The sequence below is a fragment of the Schistocerca americana genome, chromosome 2 (assembly GCF_021461395.2).
Source record: "Schistocerca americana isolate TAMUIC-IGC-003095 chromosome 2, iqSchAmer2.1, whole genome shotgun sequence".
In the NCBI taxonomy this organism is placed as follows: domain Eukaryota; kingdom Metazoa; phylum Arthropoda; class Insecta; order Orthoptera; family Acrididae; genus Schistocerca; species Schistocerca americana.
In genome coordinates, this window is record NC_060120.1 from 13,838,929 (window position 1) to 13,859,133 (window position 20,205).

At 45.1% G+C, this 20,205-nt stretch overlaps 1 protein-coding gene across 1 annotated transcript in view; it reads right to left on the bottom strand.

Moving 5' to 3' along the window:
* Window positions 1–20,205, bottom strand: part of LOC124596640 — a 178,581-nt gene that overhangs the window by 87,104 nt on the left and 71,272 nt on the right. The window contains exon 4 of the mRNA XM_047135868.1: window positions 889–1,097. Within this exon, the coding sequence (XP_046991824.1) occupies window positions 889–1,097 (209 nt within the window). The remainder of the gene's footprint in view (window positions 1–888; window positions 1,098–20,205) is intronic.

A 20,205-nucleotide genomic window follows, 5' to 3' on the forward strand; every position in this document is an offset into this window, starting at 1 on the left:
AGAATAAAACTAGTAAGAAAAGCCTAGTTGTTTTATTTTCATTTCGAAACGGTACTTACTTAAAAAGCTGTATAGCCCCATCGTAAGTACTGAGCTTTCTGTTATTACTTGTAGCACGGATTTTTCCGCAGATTACCTTCCACTTGAATCATTATGAATTTCAGTCACTTGGTACTAAGTAACGCACAGGAGCGGTTTCTTGCAGCCAGAATTCTGGCTGGTAACGTTAGCAATGTAGCCAGCTGTGGAAATGTAGTTTTCATTCGTGGAATATGTCCCTTGGAAAGCTCTCATTGGAGGAACATATGCTCTACATTTTTCGTTACGCACCTGTTCGTTCATTGTCACAAAGGCCGCGATAAATTTAAAAGAATCGTCTCGTTTCCACCAGGCTCTTATTTTCAATGAGCACTTTATTAAGTACTACTAAGTAGTTTCGAGCATGTTCTCATCCTCAAGTGTAGAACTTGATGTACAGACACACAGTTACGACGATGATATATCCAAGTTCATTATGGATTTAAGAATGAGCGTACATTCGAAACTAGCTGTTAGTACTTAATAAAGAAGTCATTCCATTTGACGGCCTGGCGGGATCAACATGGTGCTTATCAGAATATCCACGGGTGTACTGCCGGCCTACAGTGTCCAACGGGCACAATATTTCGGCGATCATATATGTCGCCATCATCAGGTGAACTGAGCTCAGTCCGTCAGTTCACCTGATGATGGCGACATATATGATCGCCGAAATATTGTGCCAGTTGGACACTGTAGACCGGCAGTACACCCGTGGATATTTTGATTATCAAACACGCCGGGAGAAACTCAAGAATAACACGGTGCTTGTCGGTCTACTGACTGTGCAGAGAGTCTCCGGGTACTCACCAATCATGAGGAGTGAGACGGTGAGGTGCTCCCTGCCGCTGGCCTTCATCGCGCCCAGGACCGTGCCGACGACTGCGCAGCAGACGCCCACGAAGGCGATCATGACGATGAACCACCGGATGGAAACCGTCTGCGTGACGACGACGCCGCAGCACGATTTGGGCTCCTCCTCGGGCGAGTAGTGCTGGCCACGTGGTGCCCGCCTAGACCTGTAACACAGCCGGTACAGGCGTTACTTACACTCTCAGGAAACTGGGCGACAGTAATTTGTTCAAAGCTACAAAGGGCGAATTACCCTTAAACAAAAGTTGATGATATAACGAGTGAATAGCAAATAAAAACGAGTTTCTGTCCGAAGGGAAGAGAGGAGAAAGAGTGGCAAGAGGAGCGGCACTATGAGTAAAAATATTAAGACCTTTAATTCACTACGAACAACGGCAATAAATTGAGACAGTTGGTCGGTGAGTCAGTGAACACAAGCTAATTACACAATATAACTGAAATTTATTTATATTAATCATTGAGAAAATGAAATATAATAAAAAAAATAAAACCGAACTTCTGATAGGCGACCCACAGTACTACACTACTGGCCATTAAAATTGCTACACCACGAAGACGACGTGTTTCAGACGCGAAATTTAACTGACAGGAAGAAGATGCTGTGATATGCTATTTATTAGCTTTTCAGGGCATTCACACAAGGTTGGCGCCGGTGGCGACACCTACAACGTGCTGACACGAGGAAAGTTTCCAAACGATTACTCATACACAAACAGCAGCTGACCGGCGTTGCCTGGTGAATCGTTGTTGTGGTGCCTCGTGTAAGGAGGAGAAACGCGTACCATGCCGTTTCCGACTTTGATAAAGGTCGGACTGTAGCCTATCGCGATTGCGGTTTATCGTATCGCGAAATTGCTGCTCGCGTTCTTCGAGATCCAATGACTGTTAGTAGAATATGGAATCGGTGGGTTCAGGAGGGTAATACGGAACGCCGTCCTGGATGCCAAAGGCCTCGTATCACTAGCAGTCGAGATGACAGGCATCTTATCCGCATGGCTGTAACAGATCGTGCAGCCACGTCTCGATCCCTGAGTCAACAGATGGGGACGTCTGCAAGACAACAACCATCTGCACGAACAGTTCGACGACGTTCGCAGCTGCATGGATTATCAGCCCGGAGACCGAGGCTGCGGTTACTCTTGACGCTGCATCACAGACAGGAGCGCCTGCGATGGTGTACTCAACGACGAACCTGACTGCACTAATGGCAAAACGTCATTTTTTTGGATGAATCCAGGTTCTGTTTACAGCATCATGATGGTCGCATCCGTGTTTGGCGACATCGCGGTGAACGCACATTGGAAGCATGTATTCGTCATCGTCATACTGGCGTGTCACCCGGCGTGATGGTATGGGGTGCCGTTTGCTACACGTCTCGGTCACCTCTTGTTCGCACTGACGGCACTTTGAACAGTGGACGTTACATTTCAGATGTGTTACGACCCGTGGCTCTACCCTTCATTCGATCCCTGCGAAACCCTACATTTCAGCAGGATAATGCACGACCGCATGTTGCAGGTCCTGTACGGGCCTTTGTGAATAGAGAAAATGTTCGACTGCTGCCCTGGCCAGCACATTCTCCAGATCTCTCACCAATTGAAAACGTCTGGTCAATGGTGGCCGAGCAACTGGCTCTTCACAATACGCCAGTCAGTACTCTTGATGAACTGTGGTATCGTGTTGAAGCTGCAAGGGCAGCTGTACCTGTACACGCCATCCAAGCTCTGTTTGACTCAACGCCCAGGCGTATCAAGGCCGCTATTACGGCCAGAGGTGGTTGTTCTGGGTACTGATTTCTCAGGATCTATGCATCCAAATTGCGTGAAAATGTAATCACATGTCAGTTCTAGTATAATATATTTGTCCAATGAATACCCGTTTATCATCTGCGGTTATTCTTGGTGTAGCAATTTTAATGGCCAGTAGTGTAATAAGGGTTGTGTTGTTGATGGTGGTCTTCAAAAGCCACAAGCTACGTGGAGAGGTCTGAAACCGAAGCAGCCCCTCCCATATACCGTCGACACGAAGGAGCTACAAGCGCAACCAAAACACTGCTCTGCTCTCTAACAGTACAGGTGTGCGAATTCAACGCCAGTCAGCTTATACGATCATCACAGAACTATATTAGACATTGCCCAGACAAATTTCACCTTGAACAAGCAATGGAAACCACTGAATTAAAGACACGTCATGCGTATCCACAGGACATGGGGCCTGTACCTAAAAAAGTATAACGATGATATCTCCACTGGCAAAAGATACACAAACAGTCCCTCATTCGGATCTCCGGGAGGAGACTGCGAAGGGGGAGGTGACCAATAGAAAAAGATTGGATAGCCAACGAATGGACAACGTTCTACAAGTCAGAAGCTTGAACGTCGTAGGGAAGCTACAAAATCTGAGAAGACGAATGGAAAGGCTCAGACTAGATACTGTGGGGGTCAGTGAAGTGAAATGGAAAGAAGACAAGGATTCCTGGTCACATGAATGTAGGGTAACATCAACGGCAGCAGAAAATGGTATAAAGGGATGAATCGGAAGGTAGGGCAGAGAGTATGGCACAGCGAACAGCTCGGTGATACTATTGTTCTCATCAGAATCGACAGCAGACCAACACCGACAACGATAGTTCAGGTACACATGTCGACGTCGCAAGCTGAAGATGAAGAGTCAGAGGAAGTATACGAAAATCTTGAACGGGTAATTAAGAACGTAAAGGGAGGTGGAAATCTAATAGTCATGGGCTCCAATGCGGTTGCAGGGGAAGAAGTAAAAGAAAGATTTACGGGAGAATATGGGCTTGGTACTAGGTATGAGAGAGGAGAAAGTGTAATTGAGTTCTACAGTAAATTTCAGCTAGTAATAGTGAATACTCTGTTCAAGAACTACAAAAGGTGGACGTATACTTGGAAGAGGCGGGGAGATACGGGGTTAGATTAAATCATGGTCAGACAGAGGATTCCGAAATCAGTTACTGGATTATAAACTGTTCCCAGGAGGAGATACAGACTCAGACCACAATGTTGTAGTGATGAAGAGCAAGCTCTTCAAGAGATCAGTCAGGGAGAATCAATACGCAAAGAAGTGGGATACGGCAGTACTAAGGAATAGAGAGATAGCTTCAAGTTCTCTATCGTTATAGATACAGCAATAAGGAATGCCTCAGTAGGCAGTACAGTTGAAGAGAAATAGACATCTCTGAAAAGGGTAAGCACAAAACTTGAAAGGAAAACATCGGTACAAAGAAGGTAACTGCGACAAAACCATGGGTAACAGAAGAAATGCTTCAGTTGATCGATAAAAGAAGGAAGTATAAGATGTTCAGGGAAATTCAGGAATACAGAAATACAGGTCGCTGAGGAATAAAATAAATATGAACTGCTGGGAAGCTAAGACAAAATGGCTGCAAGAAAAATGTGAAGAAAACGAAAAAGAAATGACTGTCCGAAGGACTGACTGAGCGTGTAGGAAAGGCAAAATAACCTGCAGTGAAATTAAAAGCAAGGGTGATAACTTTAAGAAGCCAAAGGGAATTCCACTGTTAAATGCAGAAGAGAAGGTGGATAGTTGGAAACAGTCCTCTATGAGAGGGAAGATTAGTCTGATGTGATAGAAGAAGCAGGAGTCAATGCAGAAGAGATAGGGACCCCAGTATTAGAATCAGAATTTAAAAGAGCTTTGGAAGACTTAAGATCAAATAAGGCAGAAGAGATAGATAAAATTCCAACAGAATTTCTAAAAATTATTGTTGAAGTGGCAACAAAACAACAATTCATGTTGGTGTGTAGAATGTATGTGTCTTGCGATATACCATCTGGCTTTCGTAAAAATAGCATCTCCACAGTTCCGAAGACTGCAAGAGTTGACAAGTGCTAGCATTATTGCTCAATCAACTTAACAGCTCATTCATCCAAGTTGCTGACAAGAATAACGTACAGAAGAATCGAAAAGGAAACTGAGGATACATTAGATGACAATCAGTTTGGCTATCGGAAAGGTAAAGCCACCGGAGAGGCAATTCTGACGTTGCGGTTGATAACGGAAGCAAGACCAAAGAAAAATCAAGACACGTTCATAAAATTTGTCGACCAGGAAAAAGCGTTCGACAACTTAAAATTGTGGAAGATATAAGAAATTCTGAGGAAAATAGGGCTAAGCTATAGGGAGAGACGGGTATTGTATGGTAGTGAAACATCGGCTGCGGGAGAACCGGAGCAGAAGAGAATCGAAGGATTTGAGATGGGGTGCTACAGACGCATGTTGAAAATTTGGTGGATTGATAAGGTAAGGAATGAGGCGGTCCTGCGCGGAATCGGAGAGGAAACTAATATTTGGAAAACACCGACAAGAAGAAGGGACCGAGTGATAGAACACGTATTAAGACATCACGGAATAACAACCACAGTACTAGAAGGAACTGTAGAGGGTAAAAACTGCACAGGTAGACACCAAGGAAGCGATAGAGCGAGGGAACTTTCGTAGTGTCCCAAATTCGATCACATCATGTAAAACTATCAAAGAAGCAAGCATTTCAAACTTGCCATCGATGTACAGTATGTAGTTGACAAGATTGTGAGTTAGTATCGCTACACAAAGAATTGGCTGCATATAGCTACAGCACCAACAATGTCTGTATCAACACCATTAAATTCTGCATTAATTCTCAGTAAGCTTATGCTAGTTAACCTTCTTTTATAGTCGAAAGTGTTTTGTTCTTGGAGTGATGCCATTCGCCCCATCAGGCCGACGCATTAAAATCATAAATTTCAGATGTATCTTTCATCTGATATCAGTTGACTTGTAAGCGAGTCCCGATCATGCTCGGCATTTTATTTATAGATTTCAGTCTTGCTCATATATGCGGTACAATTCACAACGAACAGTTCCGGCTTACTGCTGTCATCAGACCACTAAAAAGTATTTTCACATAAGCTTCGTAGTGAGACGCTTTGTACACATAGGTACATAATAAGTGCTCACTTGACATACATAGGTTCATGCATATGTGAGCCAAAGAGTAGAGGCGACCCTTTAGAGTTGTCGCGTATCAGTTTGTATGGTTTTCCGTAATTTGATTTTGGTCAATCCGTTGCGTACAGAAGTCAAACAAAATTCACAAATCTACGAGTAAGTACGTGAGGCGGGCACCTGGAGCCGCAGGCGGTAAGCCGCACAAAAAACGTAATCGCACAGCATATAAAGCTAAAAAAAAAAAACTAACGGAAAACCGCAGAATCAGTTTTCATCGAGCAGTGCCGACACAGCTGTGTCGATTGAAGGCAGTCTCGATGACCGTTCCCTCTTTTGGGGAGAGGCCAGTGTGGTGAGTGCTATGTCTAGCGATTACTATGGAATATCTATCACCCACCTGTATCTACGCTGCTGCAGCCTGCAGTTGCGGTGTCTTCTGCCTCAGCCAACTACCTTGGACTTTAGTTTCATGTGATTACGGACGTGATGCTAGTGAAAAATAATTTTTCGGGCCATATGCAGCTAGAAGCAAAGGTCATCGTGATTGCGCTGCCTCCTGGTACCCATGACAAATTCGGTCCCGTAATGTACATTTCAGCAAGCTAGCACACACACCTTTTCATGGTAAACAAACAATGAACGTAAGGCACAAAGATTATTTACAAAGAGTAAATATTATTTGTACGTACGTTCAGAGTTGTTTACTGTGAAACGAAGAGCACATAGACACTGACCGAGCACGGATGCGCGTACCTGTGTGTGTGTGTGTGTGTGTGTGTGTGTGTGTGTGTGTGTCTGTGTGTGTGTGTGTGTGTCAGAGAGAGAGAGAGAGAGAGGGAGAGAGAGAGAGAGAAAATGGTTCAAATGGCTCTGAGCACTATGGGACTCAACTGCTGTGGTCATAAGTCCCCTAGAACTTAGAACTACTGAAACCTAACTAACCTAAGGACATCACACACATCCATGCCCGAGGCAGGATTCGAACCTGCGACCGTAGCGGTCGTGCGGTTCCAGACTGTAGCGCCTTTAACCGCTCGGCCACTCCGGCCGGCACTGAGAGAGAGAGAGAGAGAGACTAAGCTGTCATGGATACCAAGAGGCAGTGCAATCATCTAGCGTCCAGCTACAAAGCCCAGAAAATAATGTTACAGTAACTGATCATGAGCCTGCCGTGGATTCCAATCTAATTAATGGTACGATCAATTACATAAAAAGTGAGTGGTTGCATATTATACCTACATAAACCGCCAGTTTAAATCACAACTGTGGAATAAAGAAATGTGTATTTTCCGTCACCACAGTGACGGGACTAGTGTAGTTTGTCTTATTGTGCATTTATTAAGCCCCATAAATATCGCCGATACAATAGGAAGGAATTCTGATATAAAAATACTCTAAAACTATTTAGTGTCGGATTCATAGTTTTGAAGATGCCTGGGTTGTCTGGTGACAGTGACAACGACATTAAAGTTGAGGGTTTATTGCAAAGAACTCTTAGAACTTTTTGGACCTTCAAGGCGAAATAAAACGCCCCAGAAATAATTTACTCTCTGCTGAATTTCTTTGTTTTGAGTCATCAGTCTTCCGACTGGTTCGATGCGACCCACCACGAATTCCTCTCCTATACCAATCTCTTACATTCACAGTAACATTTGCAACCTACGTCCTCAATTATTTGCTGTATGTATTCCAATCTCTGTCTTCCACTACAGTTTTGACGCTCTAGTACCGTGGAAGATATTCCGTGACGTCTTAACAGATGTCCCACCATCCTGTCCCTTCTTCTTGTCAGAATTTTCGACAAACTCCTTTCCTCGACGGTTTTGCGGAGAACCTCCTTACTGTTTAACTTATGGGTCTGGGATACAGCTAGTAAAGTGACAAATTCTGTTTCTGACAGGTAGAGGAATGTATTCTCATAGAACTAGCAAATCGCTGTTTGGTAATTTTGTAAGATGGGATGATGGAAACCATTTTTATCGTTTTAAGCAGTTCGAAGTTGGGCGTTTAGTGTCGTAGTGCGTCAATGGAGTGAACAGATTGTAGACTGAACAGAGACAGAGTAACAAACACCTTAGTGGCTTTCGTGGGGAAGCTCGCAGTGCAGGTGAAACGACCGGGCAAATCGTTCCTAATGCGAGCAGAGCCGGCCCTCCGTGGTCAGCGGTCGGCTGCGCAGAGGCCGTGGATCTCAATAAGCGCGGGCAGGCGACACTCCCGAGGGAGCGCCAGCGGAGACCCTGCTTGTGTACAGAGCCGCCGCTTCTGCAGAGAGAGAGTGCTCTGGTAGCTGGCTGCAAGGCACCGGGCAGCCGCAGCCGCGGGAAAAGAACGCCCTGCTCTCGGAAAGGTGCGTTCCACACGCTAGGCGCTCGCGCTGTATAAAGGATTCAGATACAAACTAAGGCCTGGATTACGCAGCCTCACCTTATGTGATGTTTATGTCACTCCAGGACACGTATCCCGACGGCGTTAATTTGTAAAAGGTAGCCCGATTTCGTACTTTCTCTAACTGCAATACAAATATTTTGGCTATTTTCCACCTTCGTGATCACGAGGACCATACTTGGATGCAGAGGGAAGGGGTACATCTGGTCCCAGTAACTTATGCTCCCTTCTCCGATTCATTCGTGAAATGCGTGTGGGAAGACACGTTGTCGGTAACTGTGGTGTGTGTACTGTAAGACCTTCGGTACACACACCATCAGATTATTTGATTTGTCGCTCTAACGAAGTAGGTGAGTGTCAGCAATATGTCTCGTGGCGCGTTTATCTTCTGCCGTTAGGTCAGACGATAGAAATGCCACTTGCACGCTTAGAGTAGCGTAACTTGATTCTGGATGCTGTTTACAACTGACAATCTGAAGTTCCTTTGGTCTCGATACGTTAATCTAATTCTCACATAACTCTGACAGTTGACAAAGTGTCTATTCATTTATCTTCATGGCTATGTACAGGAATACGGTAATCTTATTAGGCGCAGACTGAAACTTGACTATAGACTGGTACAGACAAATGCAGACTAATGTAGACTGACTAGTCGGAGGTCTGTACACTCGTTACAATACCTCGACCGTTCAGGTATCACTGCGCGAGTGTGATCCGCGAGGAGAAAAGGTTCTACGTTAGCAGCAATCTCATTGGCTGCGTGACATATTAATATGCGGATCAGCGGAAGCAGAATTTGGTCTGTCCCTAAGACAGCGCCATCTCGTAGTGCGGAGACGGACGAGGGCTCCGCCTGCGCTGTTGTGCTTAGCGGGTCGCGCTCTAGTGGGAAAGTTGTGTACGCGCTGGCTACGCGGAACTATGTACACAACAGTAACCCTCTGTGTCAGCTCTGATTTCTCAAATTTTCTGCTCATGGTCATTTCCCGACACATGGAAGGAACCAGTACGTTGTCCGACTCTTCCCGGAAATTACTCTCCCGAAACTTCAGCAGTAAAAACCTCCCTGTGATGCATAACACCTGTTTTGTAGCGTCTGTCACTGAAGTTCCTTCAGCACCTTTGTAATCCTCTCGCATCGGCCTTAAGTCCCATGACGAAATACGTCGTTCTTCGTTGGGTCTCCCTTCTCAGTGGCCGAGCGGTTCTAGGCGCTTCAGTCCGGAACCGCGCTGCTGCTACGGTCGCAGGAACGAATCCTGCCTCGGGCATGGATGTATGTGATGTCCTTAGGTTAGTTAGGTTTAAGCAGTTCTAAGTCTAGGGCACTGATGACCTTAGATGTTAAGTCCCATAGTGCTAGAGCCATTTCTCCCCTCTCAGTCGTACCTGGTAAGTGTCCTATATTGAAGAACAATAATCAACAATCGGTTGCTCAGCTGCCTTGTAAGCAAGTTCTTGGGTGGATGAGTTATATTTTTGAAGATTCTTCTTATGAATCTCATTCTGATATCGGCATTTCCCACTATTTGTTTTATGTGGTCATTCCACTTAAGTCGCTCTGCATAGTTACTCGTAGATAATTTCACAACAGATGCTGTTTCCAGTAATTTGTCATTAACAGTGTAATTGCAGAGCAGTGGATCTGTTTTTCGACGAATTCGCAATATGTTACATCTATTAACTTTCAGGGTCAGGGTCAGCCCTCTGCAGGTCATTCTGCGAATCGATATCGTCTCCCGGTGCGGCTACGTTCTTATAGACAACCGCATCATCTGCGAACGGTCTTAAATAGCTTTCGACGCTTTCTACTAGATCATTTACATACATTGTAAACAGTAACGGTCTTGGGGTACTCCAGAAATTACCTTCACATCTGACGATTTTATTCCCTTAAGAGTCACGATTTGGGTTTTATCTGCAAGGAAGTTTTTATAATCTAGAAGCAAATCTGATCCGAGACTGTGAAATCGTATTTTTTTCATCTAATTGGCAGTGCGGGAGTGTGTGAAATGCCTTCCTGAAATCAGGGGATACGGCTTCACCCGAAGCGACATTCTATACAGCGCTATGGGTCCCACGTAGGAATAGTCTGTTGAGTTTCGCAGACTCTGTGTTTGTGGAACACGTTTTGATGTTTATGAAGGAGATTTTTCAAACATTCAACCTCAACATTTCGATCTTCTTTACGCCTTATTGTTCAGGACAAATTTGGAGGACAATAAAAGAACCTGCAGGCGATAATAAACGCCACAGAAGTTTAAACAAACACGTAAAATCTGTGGTACGAGAACACCTGGAAGAATGTTACCACGATCGATCCTACCCGAGGAAAGTAACATGTATAGAAGGAAGGTCCGGGAATCCGTTGAAATATGTAGGGTTGAGTGCAATCTCAACAACAATGTCTCTTCTGGTTTTCTTGGCTTTTATCAGGAATGCACCTCGATGACATGACAACAATAATATTTTGGTAACATTCTTTGTTTCTCTCACCACCTGGTGTCACTACCCAATGACAATGGCCGACCAACGGTAGTCCGAATAATTCTGTCCAGTAAATCCAGTTCCTCGAAAAAGGGAGGGAAAACATTTATTAATAGGTTGATGCGTCAATGATGCCCATCTGTCTTCAGCCATCCGTGGACACTGGAAGACCTCTGAAGGAGAAGAGGGGTCAAAGAGTCAAGTTGTGATATATAGAGAGGTACACGATGCGTCATAATCTGCCAGAAGATTTTGTCTTCAAACAGATACTATATTTCTGGATCATATTTTCATACTCATTTTGCCTTGTGTTTGGCTGGCTCATTTTACCGCACGAAGCTAGTAGGATTTGACGAGGAATGCAATGATTACTTTGTTGACCTCTAGCTAAAGATAGCATTGGTAGGTGTGGAGGCCGGGATTGCTCTCTCCGACATCAAGATGTTCAACTCTTCTTTTACGGTCTCTCTGCGTTAGACGCTCGCTTCCACCACTGATCACTACTCGCCCTTGTGCTGCTTCTATTACATAGGCACAAAATGGATATGAAGAGCTCGTATGAGTGTGGTTTTAAATTATTTACTTCACGTTCCCTAGTAAACATCTACACTACTGGCCATTAAAATTCCTACACCACGAAGATGACGTGCTACGAACGAGAAATTTAACCGACAGGAAGAAGATGCTGTGATATGCAAATGATTAGCTTTTCAGAGCATTCACACAAGGTTGGCGCTGGTGACAACACCTACAACGTGCTGACATGAGGAAAGTTTCCAACCGATTTCTCATACACAAACAGCAGTTGACCGGCGTTGCCTGGTGAAACGTTGTTGTGATGCCTCGCGTAAGGAGGAGAAACGCGTACCATCACGTTTCCGACTTTGATAAAGGTCGCATTGTAGCCTATCGCGATTGCGGTTTATCGTAGCACGACATTTCTGCTCTCGTTGGTCGAGATCCAATGACTGTTAGCAGAATATGGAAGCGGTGAGTTCAGGAGGGTAATACGGAGCGCCTTGCTGGATCCCAACGGCGTCGTATCACTAGCAGTCGAGATGACAGGCATCTTATCCGCATGGCTGTAACGGATCGTGCAGCCACGTCTCGATCCCTCAGTCAGCATATGGGGACGTTTGCAAGACAACAACCAACTGCACGAACAGTTCGACGACGTTTGCAGCAGCATGGACTATCAGCTCGGAGACCATGGCTGCGGTTACCCTTGACGCTGCATCACACACAGGAGCGCCTGCGATGGTGTATTCACCGAAGAACCTGGGTGCACGAATGGTAAAACGTTATTTTTTTCGGATGAATCCAGGTTCTGTTTACAGCATCATGATGGTCGCATGCGTGTCTGGCGATATCTCGCTGAATGCACATTGGAAGCGTGTATTCGTCATCGCCATACTGGCGTATCACCTGGCTTGATGGTGTGGGGTGCCATTGGTTACACGTCCCGGTCACCTCTTGTTCGCATTGACAGCACTTTGAACAGTGGACGTTACATTTCAGATGTGTCACGACCCGTGGTTCTACCCTTCATTCGATCCCTGCGAAACCCTACATTCCAGCAGGATAATTCACGACCGCATGTTGCAGGTCCTGTACGGGCCTTTCTGGATACAGAAAATGTTCGACTGCTGCCCTGGCCAGCACATTCTCCAGATCTCTAACCAACTGAAAACGTCTGGTCAATGGTGGCCGGGCAACTGGCTCGTCACAATACGCCAGTCACTACTGTTGATGAACTGCGGTATCGTGTTGAAGCTGCATGGGCAGCTGTACCAGTACACACCATCCAAGCTCTGTTTGACTCAATGCCCAGGCGTATCAAGGCCGCTATTACGGCCAGAGGTGGTTGTTGTGGGTACTGATTTCTCGGGATATATGCACCCAAATTGCGTGACAATGTGTTCACATGTCAGTTCTAGTATAATATATTTGTCCAATGAATACCCGTTTATCGCCTGCATTTCTTCTTGCTGTAGCAATTTTAATGGCCAGTAGTGTACATGACTGGGAGATTTCGATTCCAATGATATATAATGGTGTGACGATCTTGAAAAATGATTTTCTTATCTTTTACGTCTGATGATCACCTGTGAGATCGTGATGAATATTCGCCATGATGTGGTGCTGTGCACAGCGGTATTCCTGCCCTGAGGACAATGCGTATAATACCGAAAATTACAATTGAAGAGTGGTAATGGAAAACATTCTAGGTGTCATTCTTTGTTGCAAAAACCCGTTTTCAGTGCTACTGTATGCTCGGTACTCTGTTTCATGTCTTTTCGAAGTGTCAAATCATGGAGTAAATCTTTCAAACATTCGTTACTAGAGGCTGTATTGTCTTTCTGCCAAGTAGTGCTTCCCTCAGGAGTTCCAAATGCCATTCTAATAAATGCAACTGTCTGCTTTGATTTTAAAAATGCTGCTGAAACACTGGCAACGCAGATGAGTAAGATCTCCAAATACAGTGCGAACAAAGGGTCTCACGTCCATCTCAGAAAGCTATTAAAAATTCTTATTGTTTAACAGAAGAACAAAGAAATGTCAGTGAATCTGCATGGTTCATTTGGGTCAAATGTCCATAGAAGACCAATCGCCTTTTCCTCGAGATATGTGTTCTTCGAGATGGTACTACTCACTGTTGTCTCTGATGTTGCAGGTGACTGACTACCTCTTTTCTTATTGGCCCTTTTAATAGGCGAGCACAAAATATTTCAATGTGATCCTTCGAGCTTCTGGAAATCCTTAATTCAGCGCCTGAACTCAAGGTTCCCAATACGAACTTAATACATTCTTAGGAAAATAAATCCGTGGCTTTCGCAATATCACAGTTTCTGTTTTATCATTAAAGCGTTTAAAAATACTGTAAAATATTCGGAATAATATATCAAACGTCTGCAGTACGTTCGCTTCATAAACAGAAAACCTCTAAATAAAATGTATCGCTGTCGCTTCCACTGTAAGCGGTTCCAAACAAAGCATAATTCAGATGAAGGGTTTGACAGTTCCTACCACGCCCATGCATTCTGTTAGCTGTCACATATAAGGAATGGCCTGCACTCAAACGCCCACGGCGGAAACAGTCACACCTTACGATTTACATATTCACAGACCTCCCTTTAAGAAGCATACTTGCTCACAGATAAAACTGTAAAACAAGCATAAGGGTGGAATACCATCAATTTGTCAGTGTGTGTCACTTTAAAATGGAGTTCAATAACCTAGCAATTTACAGCACTAACATATGCAGTCGCATATAATCATAAGGACAAAAGAGATCAATATTGATTTATCTTCCAAAAAATAAGGAACGCTTTGATCCGACGAGCGACGCAGCTCTCCTTCCAACTTCGTCGCCTTGCGTAGATCTCCGAACCGTTAGCGCTTCTATGACTAACAGCGAGCACGAACGATCGTCTCTGTTATTTTTAATATGTGTGATAAAATTTTATAGTACTGCTAGTTGCGAAGACCGTAGCGTAATACGGATTCTAACCCCAAAAAAAATCATCCTATCGAAACTTACAGTCAAGTGAAGTTTATGGAAGCGTGACGAACGAAGTTTCAGTTAGAAAATAGTGCTGCATCGTGTTTAGGTATTATACGAACGAACATTCATAATGAAGAACGAACAGACCGATCTTTTAGTTATGACTGACTAAAGTCAAGGAACGAAAGAAAATTCAACAGGATAGGCGATTTTCACTATTAATGAACTGGGTATGTGATTTTCCGAAATTTCGGTACTAGATCTTCATCAAATTGTTAACCGTGATTTGAGCTAAGGAAGACGATGTCCTCGACTTTTGACAGATGTACACAAATGACAATGAATGGGCTCTTCCCCTTCAGATACGGCGACAAATAATAAAAATGACCTCGTATTACACTGAACCGTCAAAGAAACTGGTGTAGGCGCGCTTATTCAAATACAGTAAACAGGCAGAATACGGCGCTGCGGTCGGCAACTCTTATATAAGACAACAAGTGTCAGGCGCAGTTGTTAGATCGGTTACTGCTGTTACAATGGCAGGTTATCAAGACTTACGTGAGTTTGAACGTGGGTTATAGTCGAGGTTATAGTGGGGCACACCATCTCCGAGGTAGCGATGAAGTGGGGATTTTCCAGCACGGCCATTTCACGAGTGGCAGTCAATATCAGCAATCCGGTAAAACATCAAATTTCCGACATCACTGCCGCCGGAAAAAGATCTTGGAAGAACGCCCCCCCCCCCCCCCCCCCGGTTCTCTTACGGTTTTCGGACAGCCCTGCAGGATTCATGGTTTCAATTCCCTCCAGCACTACTTCAGACATTAGTAGAGTCCATGCCACGTCGTGCTGCGGCATTTCTACGAGCTCGCGCGGGCCCTACGCGATATTACATAGGTGTAAAAGTTTCTTTGGCTCTTCAAAGTATATGTGATGAGCGTTAACACTAATATATATGTATGTTTTGGTCCATAACATTTTATGTTATTGGGAAATGGGCAAACAATTATATTGTGCTGGGTCAGGACCGCACTACAGTTCCTTCTCTAAATTCTCGCACGAATGAAAAAATGGCTGACATCGAAATAAGTGTCCAAGGAATAGAAAAGCAACTGAAATCACTCAACAGAGGAAAGTCCTGGACCTAACGGGATACCAATTCGATTCTACACAGAGTACGCGAAAGAACTTGCCCCCCTTCTAACAGCCGTGTACCGCAAGTCTCTAGAGGAACGGAAGGTTCCAAATGATTGGAACAGAGCACAGGTAGTCCCAGTCTTCAAGAAGGGTCGTCGAGCAGATGCGCAAAACTATAGACCTACATCTCTGACGTCGATCTGTTGTATAATTGTAGAACATGTTTTTTGCTCGCGTATCATGTCATTTCTGGAAACCCAGAATCTAATCTGTAGGAATCAACATGGATTCCGGAAACAGCGATCGTGTGAGACCCAACTCGCTTCATTTCTTCATGAGACCCAGAAAATATCGGATACAGGCTCCCAGGCAGATGCAATTTCCTTGACGTCCGGATGGCGTTCGATACAGTTCCGCACTGTCGCCTGATAAACAAAGTAACAGCCTACGGAATATCCGACCAGCTGGGTGGCTGGATTGAAGAGTTTTTAGCAAACAGAACACATCATGTTGTTCTCAATGGAGAGACGTCTACAGACGTTAAAGTAACCTCTGGCGTGCCACAGGAGGGTGTTACGGGACCATTGCTTTTTACAATATATATAAATGACCTAGTAGATAGTGTCGGAAGTTCCATGCGGCTTTTCGCGGATGATGCTGTAGTATACAGAGAAGTTGCAGCATCAGAAAATTGCAGCGAAATGCAGGAAGATCTGCAGCGGATAGGCACTTGGTGCAGGGAGTGGCAACTGACCCTTAACATAGACAAATGTAATGTATTGCGAATACATAGAAAGAAGGATCCTTCATTGTATGATTATATGATAGCGGAACAAACACTGGTAGCAGTTACTTCTGTAAAATATCTGGGGCTATGCGTGCGGAACGATTTGAAGTGGAATGATCATATAAAATTAATTGTTGGTAAGGCGGGTACCAGTTTGAGATTCATTGGGAGAGTCCTTAGAAAATGTATTCCATCAACATAGGAGGTGGCTTACAAAACACTCGTTCAATCTATACTTGAGTAATGCTCGTCAGTGTGGGATCAGTACCAGGTCGGGTTGACGGAGGAGATAGAGAACATCCAAAGAAGAGTGGCGCGTTTCGTCACAGGGTTATTTGGTAAACGTGATAGCGTTACGGAGATGTTTAGCAAACTCAAGTGGCAGATTCTGCAAGAGAGACGCTCTGCATCGCGGTGTAGCTTTCTGTCCAGGTTTCGAGAGGGTGCGTTTCTGGATGAGGTATCGAATATATTGCTTCCCCCTACTTATACCTCCCGAGAAGATCACGATTAGATTAGATTAGATTAATACTTGTTCCATAGATCATGAATACGACACTTCGTAATAATGGGGAACGTGTCAGGTTAATAAAAGATGTCTGTAGACGATATTACATTACACAAAATATTGCATGACACTAATGTTTAAGTTGCTGTTTTTTTCCCTTAATTTATATCTAAAAATTCAGCCAATGAGTAGAAGTCATCTAGAAATTCTTTTAATTTACTTTTTAATATTAGTTGGCTATCTGTCAGGCTTTTGATGCTGTTTGGTAGGTGACCAAAGACTTTTGTGGCAGCACAATTTACCCCTTTATGTGCCAAAGTCAGATTTAACCCTGCATAGTGAAAAAAATGGTTCAAATGGCTCTCAGCACTACGGGACTCAACTGCTGTGGTCATAAGTCCCCTAGAACTTAGAACTACTTAAACCTAACTAACCTAAGGACATCACACACATCCATGCCCGAGGCAGGATTCGAACCTGCGACCGTAGCGGTCGTGCGATTCCAGACTGTAGCGCCTTTAACCGCTCGGCCACTCCGGCCGGCCCTGCATAGTGAAGATCATCCTTTCTCCTGGTGTGATAGCTATGCACACTGCTATTACGTTTGAACTGGGTTCGATTAATAACAACAAATTTCGTAAGTGAATATATATACTGTGAGGATCCCTAGATCCTTAAATAGATGTCTGCAGGATGACCGTGGGTGGGCTCCAGAAATTATTCTGATTACACGTTTTTGAGCAATGAATACTTTTCTACTCAACGATGAATTACCCCAGAATATGATGCCATACGAAAGCAGTGAATGAAAGTAGGCATAGCAAGCTAATTTACTGAGATTCTTGTCACCAAAATTTGCAATAACCCTAATAGCATACGTAGCTGAACTCAGACGTTTCAGCAGACCATCAATGTGTTGCTTCCAGAGAGATTCGAGCGCGCACGGAGGCTTTCCGGCAGTCGTTCTTCCCGCGAACCATACGCAACTGGGACGTAAAAGGGAGGTAATGGCAGTGGCACGTAAAGTGCCCTCCGCCACACACCGTTGGGTGGCTTGCGGAGTATAAATGTAGATGTAGATGTAGAAGGAGTGATATAAAAATCAAGAATATTTCAGCTGCTTTACCCCAGGCTGCAGTGAAATACTAAAATTTTGGCGGGAGTGTTCCGCTCGAGGTAAGGCCGCAAATGCCGCCGCAACAGCTCTCTCTCCCCCCCCTAGCAGTGTTTACAGCGTCTGTGGGACAAGTGTCGCGGCTGTCGCGGCAGGAAAGTTCGCCTCGTCGCCCACTAAGCGGGGCCGTATATTCTTAGCAACAGATGGCTGACACTCTCATAACAGAAACAGTGTATCACCTCACAAGTGGAGCTAGGAGAGGCGCTACAAATCGCCCCCCTGTGGGCAGCACACGTTGCTCCCGACAGCAGCTGTCGCCTCGGTCTCACCGCACCCGAGTCGACGAGGGCCCACACTCGAGTTATTCACGCAGAGGAGGGGCTCGGGTGAGCAGTCGACGGCTGCGTCAGCTCCGGCCGCGTTTACAGCGGTCGCTGGCCGCAGAGTGCGGGCTGCGCCGGCCGCCGGCGGCCGTGTTTTATGGCGGCTCCACTCGCGTCGCGCCGGCGCGTCCGTCAGTAATAAATCCGGCGAGAGACGTCAGCCGGCGCTCTGTGTCTGACCGCCTTTTGCTCGTGCGCGCTGCGCTCTCCCTCCCCCTCTATATCTCTTTCTCCTCGGGAGCACTTAAGCTCGGGTCGTTAACTGACAATGATGGGAGCTCGAGGGCTCTTAAGCCCGCGGAGAAGGGGTTGGAGGAGGCGGCTGGAGATAGGAGGAGCGGCATTACGAGGTCACCTAGGCCAGCGCACGTCTCCTAGCGAGGGACATAAATGCCGTGACAACCTCGACCGGATTCTGGCCTTGTCTTTGCTCAAGACGGCCCGTCTACACGCCGCAGCCACAGACTAGTATTTGGTGAAGTGATTGAATACCTTCTGCCCATTTCAGTTTGTCTTAATTTTCCCCGTGTCACCTCTACATCTACATCTACATACATACTCTGCAATCCACCATACGATGCGTGGCGGAGGGTACCTCGTATCACAACTAGCATCTTCTCTCCCTGTCCCACTCCAAAACAGAACGAGGGAAAAATGACTGCCTATATGCCTCTGTACGAGCCCTAATATCTCTTATCTTTGTGGTCTTTCCGCGAAATATACCGGGTCATCAAAAAGTCAGTATAAATTTGAAAACTGAATAAACCACGGAATAATGTAGATAGAGAGGTACAAATTAACACACATGCTTGGACAGACATGGGGTTTTATTAGAACCAAAAAAAAATACAAACGTTTAAAATATGTCCTACAGATGGCGCTTCATCTGATCAGAATAGCAATAATTGGCATAACAATGTAAGACAAAGCAGAGATGATGTTCTTTACAGGAAATCCTCAATATGCACACCATCATTCCTCAACAATAGCTGCAGTCGAGGAATAATGTTGTGTCCGCAACTCATGGTCGTGCGGTACCGTTCTCACTTCCCGCGCCCGGGTTCCCGAGTTCGATTCCCGACGGGATCAGGGATTTTCTCTGCCTCGTGATGACTGGGTGTTGTGTGATGTCCTTAGGTTAGTTAGGTTTAAGTAGTTCTAAGTTCTAGGGGACTGATGACCATAGCTGTTCAGTCCCATAGTGCTCAGAGCCATTTGAGCCAATAATGTTGTGAACAGCACTGTAAAGTATGTCCGGAATTATGGTGAGGCATTGGCGTCGGATGTTGTCCTTCAGCATCCCTAGAGATGTCGGTCGATCACGATACACTTGCGACTTCTGGTAACCCCAAAGTCAATAATCGCACGGACCGAGGTCTGGGGACCTGGGAGGCCAAGCATGACGAAAGTGGCGGCTAAGCACACGATCATCACCAAACGACGCACGCAAGAGATCTTTCACGCGTCTAGCAATATGGGGTGGTTCTAATAAAACCCCATGTCATTCCAAGCATGTGTGTCAATTTTTACCTCTCTATCTACATTATTCCGTGGTTTATTAAGTTTTCAAATTTATCCTGACTTTTTGATTACCCCGTAAGTTGGCGGCAGTAAAATTGTACTGCAGTCAGCCTCAAATTCTGGCTCTCTAAATTTCCTCAGTACCGATTCACGAAAAGAACGCCTCCTAGAGACTCCCACCCGAGTTGCTGAAGCTTTTCCGTAACACTTGCGTCATGATCAAACCAGCAGTAACAAATCTAGCAGCCCACCTCTAAATTGCTTCTATGTCCTCCCTCAATCCGACGTGATAGGGATCCCAAACGCTCGAGCAGTACTCGAGAATTGGTCGTATTAGTGTTTTATAAGCGGTCTCCTTTACAGATGAACCACATCATTCCAGAATTGTACCAATGAACCGAAGACGACTATCCGCCTTCCCCACATCTGCCATTACATGCTTGTCCCACT